The sequence below is a fragment of the Clarias gariepinus genome, chromosome 3, assembly GCF_024256425.1.
Source record: "Clarias gariepinus isolate MV-2021 ecotype Netherlands chromosome 3, CGAR_prim_01v2, whole genome shotgun sequence".
In the NCBI taxonomy this organism is placed as follows: domain Eukaryota; kingdom Metazoa; phylum Chordata; class Actinopteri; order Siluriformes; family Clariidae; genus Clarias; species Clarias gariepinus.
This window is the reverse complement of record NC_071102.1, coordinates 2217052-2230000: the sequence shown is the minus strand read 5'-3', so window position 1 is coordinate 2230000 and position 12949 is coordinate 2217052. Positions and strand designations below refer to the sequence as shown.

Below are 12949 nucleotides of genomic sequence, written 5' to 3'. Positions count from 1 at the left end.
TACTTACACACTTATATACTTACACACTTATATACTCCTACACTTATATACTTACAGACTTATATACTTACACACTTATATACTCATACACTTACACACTTATATACTTACACACTTATATACTCATACACTTATATACTTACAGACTTATATACTTACACACTTATATACTTACACACTTATATACTTACACACTTATATACTCATACACTTATATACTTACAGACTTATATACTTACACACTTATATACTTACACACTTATATACTTACACACTTATATACTTACACACTTATATACTCCTACACTTATATACTTACAGACTTATATACTTACACACTTATATACTCATACACTTACACACTTATATACTCATACACTTACACACTTATGTACTTATACACTTACAGACTTATACACTAACACACTTATACACTTAAATGTTTACACACTTGCACTTTTACAGAAGGACCAGAGTTTGCCTGCAGTGACACATGTCGCTCTATGACCGATTCATCACCTCCTGTGTGTGTGTGTGTGTGTGTGTGTGTGTGTGTGTGTGTGTGCTGGATTAACACCAGTGCTGATGCACTTCATTTATTACAAACATTTCACTCACTACAGTTTCTTTTAAAGAGAGGAAAAATAATAAGTGTGTGTGTGTGTGTGTGTGTGTGTGTGTCCCAGTGGACGGTCTGATCAGCCCCAAAGACATCGATCCCATCCAACGATACGTACCGCTTCAGGACCAGAGGAACGTTAGCATGAGATACTCCAACCAGGTTAGTGTACACACACACACACACACACACAACACAACGTGTGCATGCATGCACACACTCTCTCTCTCTCTCTTTCTCTCTCTCACACACTTTATCTTTTTTCTTGGTTTTTTTTTTTTTTTTTTTTCATTTTTTTATTTATCCAATTTTGAGCCTGTCTGAGTCTGAGTCACACACCCACAGGACACTCAGAACACACTCAGCGCGCACACACACACACACACATACACACAGAACGCTCTGTCTGTAAAGGAGAACTAAGGTTTATTGAAATGTCACTCTTTCCGACGCCGTACAGAAAGTGAATGTTACTCTGCGCTCCAGACGGCCCGACTCCGAGCGTCACGCCGCGCTCCAGATCTTTCCATCGTCTCAGACGTTCTGATCCAGAAACACGACTGCGTTAATCAAATCGTCAGGGTTTTAATAAAGCGCACGCCGGAGAGCAACATCTGTGTTGGAGGAGTTCGTTAAGAGATAATTAGTGATTATAAATCATCATGAGTTTCCTTTATCATCACTCAGGTGGTAGGAATTCATGATTCATGATCATCTCTGAGGAGATCAACACCTGCAGTGACCTGCAGGAACGCCTCGTGACTGTAGTTACTCCAGAACTCTGATAGAGTGTACAGTGAAGAGAACAGCACAGGGTCATGTGAGGGTCGTTCAAGTCAAACCTGATTATAGGTTTCTATAATCAGGCTCTCCATCAACCCCATTTATACACGCGCGCACACACACACACACACACCTGCTGTACAGGAATCATACACACACACAGCAGCGTCTAAGCCTCCCCTTCACCTCAGCCGAGTGTAAATTGATTTCTTTCGTGCCTCAGCCTCCTCTTTGTGTGTCCTAAGGATTGCAGGCTGAAGCTAATAGACGTGATCTCGAGCCACAGAGCTCGGCGTGTGTGTGTGCGTGTAAAATTCACTTCACAATCACACTCCAGCTCCAAATCCTCACCTGTTTCAGTGTGTTAGCGCGGGACCGTGGGCCGGATTACACCGTTATGTAACCAACCTCTCAGGAAGGGGTTTAGAAAGTCCATAGATTTTCTCCTCTTCCTTTCCTCTGTGAGTGTGAAGAGTCTTTTATCAGAAAGTTTCACAGAAATTCAAGAAAAGCCGCTGTGCAGGGCCTGCTGTGCACGTCAGATTCTGTTTCTATATTAATTAAGTGATGTGTGATAAATCTAAAACACGACAGACTTCTGAAATGCACGAGCAGACAGACTACACATCCTTCAGTCTGAATGTTGGACCCAAATTCATCCTCCATGGGCCGTTTCTCACCTGCTGCAGTCAAGTGATGGACACACAGAAGACTTAATAAAAACAGAATCTCTGCACGCTGCTCTTCTTTCGTGCACATCACAAGCAGGGGGGGTCCATTTATGCTATGGAGACGGGAAACGGAAAGCTCTGATGAGACCTTTTAATATAACCCAAGTGTGGATAATTTTTGACTCACCCTTATATATCAGCCACATCATGCATGCGTTTTCTTGCCACGCCTATTTTTTTAATCCAGGTTATTTTTTAAAAAGTTAGAAACAAACAAACAAACTAAAATATTGTTCCACTTGACATTTCGAAAACCGAATGAACATGACATTATGGGATGTCATGCATGAAAGATAATGCTAGAATACGCGTACCTGCCTTTCCAGGTATATTCACAATAGATGCTGACATACTGAATGTAGATGAAGTTAAGTGTAAGTCGTTGTGTATGTGTGTGTGTTTAGCTTTTTGTTTATGTCCCACATCCACGTCCCCGGGGCGCCCGCGTCCGCGCCGTGTCACATCTGAGTGCTTTTAATTTGCGCAAGGCTCGGATTCATTAGGCCGGTCATGCGGGGACTCCCGACCGAGCTCCATTTTCACAAATCACGTTCTGCTTTGTCAAATTCACTCGCGAGCTTTTTACGCCGCTCTGCATGCAAATGGATTAGCCTAAGTGGAGTGTTTGACTTGATGAAAAAGGCCTCGCTGCGGTTATTTATTTATCGTTGCTGTTCGGAGCGCTAGTTTTATTTCTGACGTTCGTCTCCGTGACAGGACGAGGTCACATGATCGACAGCCGGCAGCGCTTTGCAGCACTTTACAGCGGGCTCAGCATCTCAGGCTGTCCTCAGTTTATTAGCGTGGTGTGAAGATATAATCCCACTTTCCCACCTAAAACATCTTAATCCTGTTCTCCAGACAATATCCGGAAAACTCTTCCTCAACGCCATGAGAGCGAGAGAGAGAGAGAGAGAGAGAGTTTATTATAATCTTAACCTTTACATGCATACATTATTCATCAGCTTCGTTAGATGTTTTAAAAGCACTTTGACTTTCTATAAATATCACTTATAATAAAGTCTACGAGTTTCCCATATGTAGGAGTGAAATGAATTTAAAAAAGAACAAAACATTTGAATCATTATAAATGCATATAGGGCTGTTCGAAAGTCTTGACCCCCCGACTTATTTTTTCATATTTACCTTCCCCGGGCTCCAGATGTTCTTGTATTGTTAAATGTAGTCTTGAGAAATAGTTCTCCAGGCCTCCTGAAGGACCTCTTTGTCCCTCTTGTCCACTCCAGTCTCTGTACCTGAGTTTCAGAGGAATGTTTTTGTTTGTTTAACCACACACTGACCTATGAATCATTTAAACATAAAATCATCTTACTTAAGGCCTAAATCAGTGAGAAACTGCTGCAGATGATGACAGATGATCAGGACGGTGATTAGTAACTGCTGATGCTGAGGCTGAGGGGTTGGAACAGACGAGAGGGGAAATGAGGTCGCTGCTGAGGCTGTTACATAAACATTTTTAAATCATCTCTTTAGCCACTTTGCAGCCTGTCACAGTAAAACATTTATTTCCATTTTCTTAAATTTAATTTACAGTGATGTGAAAAAGTCCTTTTTGTGTTTTATTTTAAACTTTTTTAGAAATGACTTTTTCACATAGGGCCAGGTAAATTTGCACGGCTTTTTTTCATGAATAAATGAAAAACAATGTTTTGTATTTACTCAGGTTATGTTTGTGTAATAATAAAATTAGATTGATGATCTGAATAATTTAAATGTGAAAATATGGAAGAAAAAAAAAGAATTTTTTTTTCACCGCACTGAAATTTGAAGACATGAGGGAGAGTCAAACTTTTTCACAGTACTGCGTTTATATAACTAAAATATTATATCAATTTGTTCAATTCTGAAATATAGCAATATCCTTGACAATTTTGTAAACTGTGAAGAATAGTTTTTGACAATTTTTATTATGTGAAACAAAAAAACTGAATTTGGAATTTGTTATTTATTATTATTTAAGGGCTTAAAATTAAAATAAAAGCTTTGACTGTCCATGAATATCTAAGTATGTACACTGTGATCATTATGGTTACAAAAAAATGTATTTAAAAGAATTGTAATCTCCCAAAATCATTTGAACTTCTGTAAACCTCACTATAATGTAGTAATAATAATAATAATAATAATAATCACAACAACATTAATAATAATAATAATAATAAAATAATACATCTATTTTTAAGTTTAGATTTTATTACCAAAACAAATTGCAACAACCGTTCCTGTTGCTAAGCAACTCATGGTCAGCGAAAAGACAAATATTTTTGAACATGTTTTAACCGATCAGATCGCACGGTCAGGTAACTGTTGTATAATGTGTAATGTGTAATGCAGCGCCTCTCCTGGCGGCTGCAGCTCTTTTCTTTTTGTCATCCGAGGAGCTCTTTTTGTTTTCTGTATATTTTTGCCTCAGTGTGTCTTTACCATGTTTGTGTGTTTCACCTCCTCGTTGTCGTCTCAGATCATTTGATGCCTCGCTCCGTCGTCTCCACATCCCACCTAAATCACTTTGTGCTGTGAACCCACTGACTCGGTCGCTCTGTGTATTCCTCTCGATACCTCTGTGTGTGTGTATGTGTGTGTGTGTGTGTGTGTCGTCTCTTTTTGCAGCGCGCTTAGTCGTTCTCGTCAGCTCCCTGGTGAGAGTGCGGAGTGTGTGTAGGAGTATAGCAGTGTTCTCTAAAAATGTCTCGTCTGTACCGAGGCAAACGAGCCTCGGATAAACATTCAGAAAAGCTCAGAGTAACGTCTATTAATCTTCCAGCTTTTAAATAAAAATTCTTCTTAAAAATCCTTTTAGTCACTCGATCTCATGAGGAGAGTTCAGCTAGCTTCGCTTGAAAAAACTTTCAATAAATTCCCTCTCTGCTAGCTTGTTTATTAGCATGCTAACACACACCTCACGGTTTCGCAAACGTCACGGTTTTGTAAGCCAGTACTCGTAATACAGACGGTCCCTAAGAAGCCTAAAATAGCACCATATGGAACTTGGGTAACGTAATACTATTTATAGTTTCATTAAAACAAGTTCTGTGCGTTCAGGTGTTTGAGAATTTTCTTAAAATGGCCGCAACGCTAATTAAAACACTCTGCGGCTGTGACATCAGCAAGATGGAAACTCACGACTGTTTTCACTCCATCGCATCAAAAACTTCCAATCTTTCTTTTTTTTCCTCCCTCACTCCCCTTTTTTTTATTTCTGAGTGAGCTCTTTAGTGGCATGCTAATGAAGCCCATTTCCTCTGTTTTGTTTTGCATCTGCTAGCAATTAATCAGAAGCGATCTCGCTCTCTCACACACATGCTTACACACTCAGACACACAGATGCGTTTAATAGCACCCGGGCAATAAATGCGACTCCTGCCTTTTATTTCCGTCAGACAAAATGGTGGTTTCTGTTGAAGCCGTCTACGAGGACGAGCTAGCACGTAGCTGGCATCTGGCGCATTTATTTATTATTTTCTTTTTCATTTTTAGCCCTCGACGAATCAACAAATCTTTCAGCTGCGAAGAAGCTAAATTAATCTTTCCACAAATAACAGGCTGTGTTAGCATTGTAGCACATTAGCACATGATCAGATCTCTGACTCAAGAAAAGTTCTAATGAAACACAACAGATGCAGGGAAGAGAAATGAAATGTTTTTGGGTTTATTTTTTTGCTAATGATGCACATTAGCCTCACTGTATCTTCCAGAAAACAAATGTCACTGTAATAGTCATCAGTATTAACTATAAAAGAGCTGGACAGAAATTCTAAGGGGAACTTTTATATACGTTAATTTTGAAGCCTGCCACAATTTCTACAATGCTATGTAGCCTGCTAATATTATTAGCTAGCGACAGGAATTTGTAATGTATTTTTAAGTAATAAATATAAAACTATAAAAAAAAAATTACTAAAATTCTAGCTGACTAACATACGCTAGTCATAAGTTACATCCAAAAACATAAATCATATTCGCCCGCTTGCTAAAAATCTACCCGACGAATCATAGAAGAATTTCTAATTAGCATGAACTTTTAGAACTTGTGAAGCCAACTGGCTAATAAATGCTAACCTGACAGGATTTAAAAAAATAATAAAATCTTCCATGAACCTTGATCTTTTTTTTTTACTTGTCAATTATACTTAAGATGTACTAACACTAGCCAGCCGGCTAGCTAACATATGCTAGCATGAGCAAGATGATAGCGTAGGTAAAGACATCTTCATAACCTTTATGCTAATTACACAAATCTGATCGCTAGCTCTGACATAATGTAATGTAAGGCTTTTATATTTCATATTCAATATATAAAATTCATTTGATTTAAAATATTATTTACTGACTCATGCAAGGAAATTTCTAATATTCTGAGATTTTCTTCTAAAGTTATAGTGATAAATATTATCATTCTTTCCTAACATTAGCTAACTGGAGCTAATCTGGCAGAAATTTTTCTGTGTATGTGAGAGAAAGAGAGAGAGATAAAGAAAGAGCAAACATTATTAGCATGTTAGCTACACATGATCAAGGTCCGATAACAGAAATACCGTTAGCATTTTAACTACTGATTATGTATTAGCATATTTTAATCTGTTAAATAAATGTCCAAATGTATTTGATCATCCAGTCCTGACGCTCAATCAGACGTCTGTTAGCTAGCTCACTAGCTTTAGCAGTAAAGATTATGAACGTCTAGATATTAGCTACTGTTACCTCCTAGCTAGCTGTGAATGATATAAACTTAAAAAGTCTTATTTCTGTGCAGCTTGTTAATATTATAAACCTTTATAATTTTGTAATGTTAGCTAATTTATGCTAACACACTCTCATTAGCAAAGAACAAAAGATTGGAGATTTTTAGCCACCGGTTTAGCATGCTTGCTGAACGTCTAAATTATTCCCCATGGATTTGTGTAAGGATATAAATGAGCGGTTTGCGCAATACTAATGTTTGTCGGCTCTCAAGTAAACCACACGGACATTTCGATATTTTTTTTTTTTCACGTTATATTTTGTCCCAGATTTTTCCCTTTTTTTTTAAAGCTGTTTGTCAGACCCTCAGACGCAGACCGACCAATCAGCAGCTCATTATGGTACTGAAATGAACCTCGTCTGCGAGCTCTAATGAGCCGAAATGAGGGCTTCTTTATCATCCCTTTCACTCCATTTTCACCCTCCGCTTGTCTCCTGTTCCCTTCTTTCTCTCTTTCTTTCTTTGATGCTTTCTTCTTTATTGCGTCCCCGGTTGTGGTGGTGATGTTGGCGAGCTCTGAAATGTCACAGACGGTGTTTTATCCCTCAGGAAAGAACAAAAAAATGTTTGCTGTTCTCTCCATCATCACCGCGCTCAGCTGAGAGAGAGAGAGAGAGAGAGAGAGAGAGAGAAAATCTGATGAGTGTGTTGTTGTTCTCCGCAGGGTCCCATCGAGAACGATGTGGTGATCCATGTGGCACTGATCGCCGAGAGTCAGAGGTACAGCCATCTGTCTGATGCGTTTTCTTGCACTTTCTTTACATCTCTGCTATTCTTGTCTCTTTTTTTTCTTTTTTTGTAAAAATTTTGGCACCCCTTTAGAAATGAACAGCCTGTACAATACAGTTTTGGGTACTTTGTGTTAATGTCTTTTAATGTGTAAAAACATTTTTATGCATTTTTGTTTGTTTTTCTTTCTTGGCGCACTCCAAACAGGTAAATAATTCATTATAAAATAAAATATTGACTAATTTTTATTGTTTCTGCTTTTAAATACAAAGACTGGAAATCAAATATTCATGAAGCCAAATATGAATAAATTGCCACCGCAGGACATTTAAGCATGAACAAAGTCATTCTTTTTTCATTAAAATAAATAAAAGAATAATAATTTTTTTTCAATAATAAAAAGGGAAGGAATGTGGACAAAAACAAATGTTAGCTGATCAAAATATTCTTAATTCGCAGTTTCTAGAAAATTCTGCTGATAGTTTTTAGCCGCGACGTCGTCCTCCTTTAACGACACCTAGGGATTTGGCATTTGTTTTAGAAGCTAGTTGGGTTTGTAGCTGTCGTTAGCCTTGAAGAGAACAACACGGACGGTTCTGATGCGATTCAGAACAAGTTAGAAGTGATTACTGCAGAGACAGTGTGTTGTTTATGACGACATAACGGTATCAGATGTGTGTTCCACGCCGAGACCCACAGTTAGTGTAATTAACCATCATACAACACCTGGGACGCGGTCAGGGTCAGTCTCTTGTCCAATCAGACTACTCGGTCGGAACAAACTGTTGTACAATGACAATCATGGTCATATTTCGAGCTTAAACATGTGTGTGTTTGTTAGGTTGCAGGTTTTCCTCAACACGTACGGTATTCAGACTCAGACCCCACAGCAGGTGGAGCCCATTCAGATTTGGCCTCAGCAGGAGCTTGTAAAGGTAATTCAGCAATAAATAATACAGTCACATGATCCACACACACACACATTAAACTATCATAAAAGTAATTTACCTGGTAAAAGCACTAGGGTCTCGTGTATGATTATTACATTATTGTTTTTGGACAGTCACATGGGTCTCGTGTGTGACAATATATAAGAAGAACCCTCGGCCCCTTTTTTTTTTCCCTGTTGTTCCATTTTTCTCCATGAATGTGATCGAACATTGATGTGTTTAAATATGATGTCATTCCAATTCTAGTATAAAAGAACGGTGGAGGGAAGTTGCATAGCTCCGCCTTAAGCTTGACTCCTGGGTCTTGGTTTGAAAGAATTCCCGTTCACTGGGTTCCGATTAGCTCGAACAATGCACTTCAACAAAGGGGTAAAAAGGGAGCAGCTCATTAGTATTGAATAAAAGTAAGTTCATGGAGTGCACATGTTTCATCTGAATCATTGACATGTTGCATTAACTTTTAAATTGAAATGTTAAATTGAAGAGTAGTCCGCGTACAAACTTGTGAATCTGATGAACTTTCACCAAACACGCCAACCAACATGTTAATGTAGTTTTGTTGCTTTTTTTTTTCAAAATCATTTCCGTGTAAATGAGCTTTTACTCTTGGAACGGTTTCGTATTAGTGCTTTTCGTTAAATAAATGTGATTATTTTATTTATTTTACATTTTTTAGCTGCTGAAACTAAACAAAATAATGTCAGAACGTTCTGACCAATCACGATCCAGAATAAAACAGGGTGCATCATGTGTGATGTGTGTCTGTGAAAGTAAGAAGTGATTGAGTGACCGGATGAGGAACTGGCGCGACAGTGAGTGGTGCAGTGGGAGGTCTGATGGAGAGCTGGAAATAGAGTCTGTTCATTTTTATCGGGAAAGACGTGCAGTCAGATATTCCGATAGCAGGCTGTACGTCAACGCCTGGAATCCAGGCTAATGATTATCCAGCACATTAGCCTGCTAATTATCCGCTCGATCCTCAGCATGAATCACCAGTCTTTAGGAGTCAGAGTTCCTTCACTCCAACTCACTTCACCTCCTCACTGCGGAGACTGAGGATACACACACTCGCAGAGTTCAGTGGGGACATTTGTCTCATTCTTGTGTTTAAGGGGAAAACCGTTTAAAATTGTCCCACTCAGACACGAACACGTCTGTTCCACTCATAGGCAAGCGCAGGTCACAGGGACGTCCACACCTGTCCCACACACACCCACACCTGTCCCACACACACCTGTTCCGCTCAAACACACTTCCATACTTATACACTCAGACAGACTCGCACCCATTCCAGTCCAAAATTCACCCTCGTCTGCCCCAGTCACCTGTCCAACTTAAAGAAATATCCCCACGCCCGTCCCATTCCTCGACACACCTACACCCATTTAAAGACACACCCCTCTGTCCAACTCCACCACCATTTTTCAAGGTGCACATTCCCAATAATAAAGAGTATAATAAAATATCCACATTTATAAGCCCTTGTCCCATTAAAGGACACACCCACATCTGTATCTCTCTAACCTAGGCCACACCCCACTCTGAGGCACATGCTCCACCCTAAGATGTCCCCACCCATCTCGCTTAGACACACCCACCTGTCTAGACAAGTCTATCTATCCTATCTATCTTACTCAGATCCACATTGCTGCTTCTCTCTATACACACCACTCTGCTATATTGCATCATTTTCACACACACACACACAGGTGTGTGTGTTGTGCTTTTCTTGCCAGTTTTTGTACAACAAAGGGTTGTGTGTGTCTGTGTGTGATGTCGTGCCAAGCCGAACTTCCCAGAGACACACAGCTCCATCTAGTGGTCCTCTAATAACATTACAAATTCTGACAGCGTACACATCGAGCAACACACACACACACACACACACACACAGAGGTTTCCCTGCAGAGATATGACGACAGAATGTAGATTTTATACAGCAGTGTGGCTCAGACTGAGTCGCTCTCGTCCCCTTTGCCGTCTCTCTCTCTCTCTTGCTCTCTCTCTATTTATCCATTTCTCTGGGTTTTCTGCCCTTTTTTCTTTCCTTGCTTTTTGTGTTCTTTCTTTACGGGGTGTAACAGGCAGAGGAGCAGTATGCAACTGAGATGGAAAGAAAGACAAGATACCTGCTGTGCCATTGATATGAATGATATCAGTGCGAGTAAACATGAGCACTTAGGAGAGAGAGAGAGAGAGAGAGAGAAAGAGAGGGATTTTAAAAGCCACCTATTTGACTATCTATGTAATGAGATAACAGGGTCTCAGATCTCCCTCTCCAAAGTGTGTGTGTGTGTGTGTGTGTGTGTGTGTGTGTGTGTGTGTGTGTGTGTTTCACTCGTCCTCCAAACGCACCATTTCAGTGTCTATGTAAATGCGCTACTGTTGAGCCACGCCCCCAGGGCACAGCAGAGCTGAGCAACAAGCCAGAGGGAGGGGCTCTTCCTATATGAGTTCACATTAGAGGAAAATCTTCTGATCTTCCAAAGTTCACGATTAGTTACGGTGTTTGAACATAACACCAGGGCTTTTGATTTAGGAAATTCAATTCAATTCAATTTTATTTATATAGCGCTTTTAACAATGGTCATTGTCCCAAAGCAGCTTCACAAAAAAAAATTAAAGATTTTTTTTTTTTTTTTAGAAAAGAAAAGAAAAGAAAATATTTGGAAGTGTGTATGTGTGAGAAAAATGTGTCTAGATAATAATGAAATGAATGAATGATGAATGAAATGTCTCTGATGAGCAAGCCAAGGGTGACGGCGACAGTGGCAAGGAAAAACTCCCTGAGATGGCAATAGGAAGAAACCTTGAGAGGAACCAGACTCAACAGGGAACCCATCCTCATCTGGGTGATAACAGATAGAAATAACATCATGTGTGTTGTGCAGGTGAAAGTTCAATATATCAGAAGTTGTGTAGATTCAGTTCAGCAGTAGGTGCAGAGGGCAGATGGGGTCTGGATCACTGGAAGCACAGGAGCAGGATGTGTAGCTCCAGCCATCATAAAGCAGAATCTAGCTGGAGCTGGTCCTTCTCTGGATGCCTCAGAAACCTCGCAGGGTTGGCCTTTGTCTACTGAAGCTGGCACAATCTCCAGATGTCTTAGGATGGGTAGAAAAATACAGAAAAGATGGAGAGAATTAGCATAGTTGCCATTCAGGATAGGTGTACTGGAATATGAGGTTATGGGATGAGTTACGCGTATGCCAGATGGAAGAGATGCGTCTTGAGCCTACTTTTGAATTGGGAAACCGTGTCTGCTCCCCGAACAGTGTCTGGAAGGCTATTCCAAAGCTTTGGAGCCAAATATGAAAATGCCCTGCCCCACAATAAGAGCATAATCACGAACAAACAGCAGAAAGCTTTAACAGCACTTAAACCAGCTTGTCAGTGTGTTGAACGTTGTCATGTATTAAATCACTGAACATTTCACAGCTCTTATTGGCGATGGGGTGGGCAGGGATATTTTGCTCCGATGTGCCATCTAGTGGACGTCGCCTTTAACCCCCTTAACAGGCAAAAAATGCAAGAAAAACAAACTTAGCTTAATTAACTGATGGAAAACCAAACAACAAAATGTCCTAGTTTTGTTTTTTCTTTTAAATTCATGCTTTAGATTAGTCATTCTGAATGTCTACCGGATGGTAGAGATGCCTGTTTAAGGTAATTATAGAAGCACCTATTCAGAATGGTTTTACTTTTAATATACAGTTGATGAATTTTTAATTCTCTGTAAGCTTTTTCCAGAGACATTAGAATTTAAATAACAAACAAATATTTTATATTCTTACCCCCCAACACACACACACACACACACACACATATGCGTACACACACAGAGACCCACATTATACTGAATGAGACGTCTGGCTTTGATAGCTATAATTTGAAAACTGGAAGAATCTTTATGTCTGTTTTATGTCACAAACATTTATTGATTTAGTAATCCCTGGAACAAGTTGTAGACAATTATTACATATTGAAATAATGATTTTAAATACTTGTAGCCGTTTGGTTGAGCAGTCTGTTACAGGGTTTAATCCTTTTCCCCATATTAACCACCATGTAATGGAGTGTATAATACATACAAAATTCCTCTCTGTGTGTATGTGTGTGCTGCGTTGTACACTCATATTGATTTCTATATACAAGTAGTTTGTGCTGTGAGTGTGTGTGTGTGTGTGTGTGTGTGTGTGTGTTTTGCTGAGCTTTCACACTCCGAGGATGTGTGTTTTCAGGCGTATCGTTTCTTGGCCATCAATAAGAAGCTCGGTCTAAGCGGACGTCCAGAGAGGCCGGTGGGCTGCATCGGGACCTGTAAGGTAAGAACACACGCGCGCACACTTACTCACTCACACACACACACTCAAAA

The 12949-nt window shown here is 39.6% G+C and overlaps 1 protein-coding gene across 4 annotated transcripts in view; it reads left to right on the top strand.

Moving 5' to 3' along the window:
- The window catches only part of phkb (phosphorylase kinase, beta), a 73836-nt gene that overhangs the window by 45373 nt on the left and 15514 nt on the right, over positions 1-12949 (top strand). For all 4 annotated transcript variants that reach the window (XM_053492103.1, XM_053492101.1, XM_053492102.1 and 1 more), the window contains 4 exons: positions 687-781; positions 7560-7615; positions 8466-8559; positions 12816-12899. In XM_053492103.1, the coding sequence (XP_053348078.1) occupies positions 687-781; positions 7560-7615; positions 8466-8559; positions 12816-12899 (329 nt within the window). The remainder of the gene's footprint in view (positions 1-686; positions 782-7559; positions 7616-8465; positions 8560-12815; positions 12900-12949) is intronic.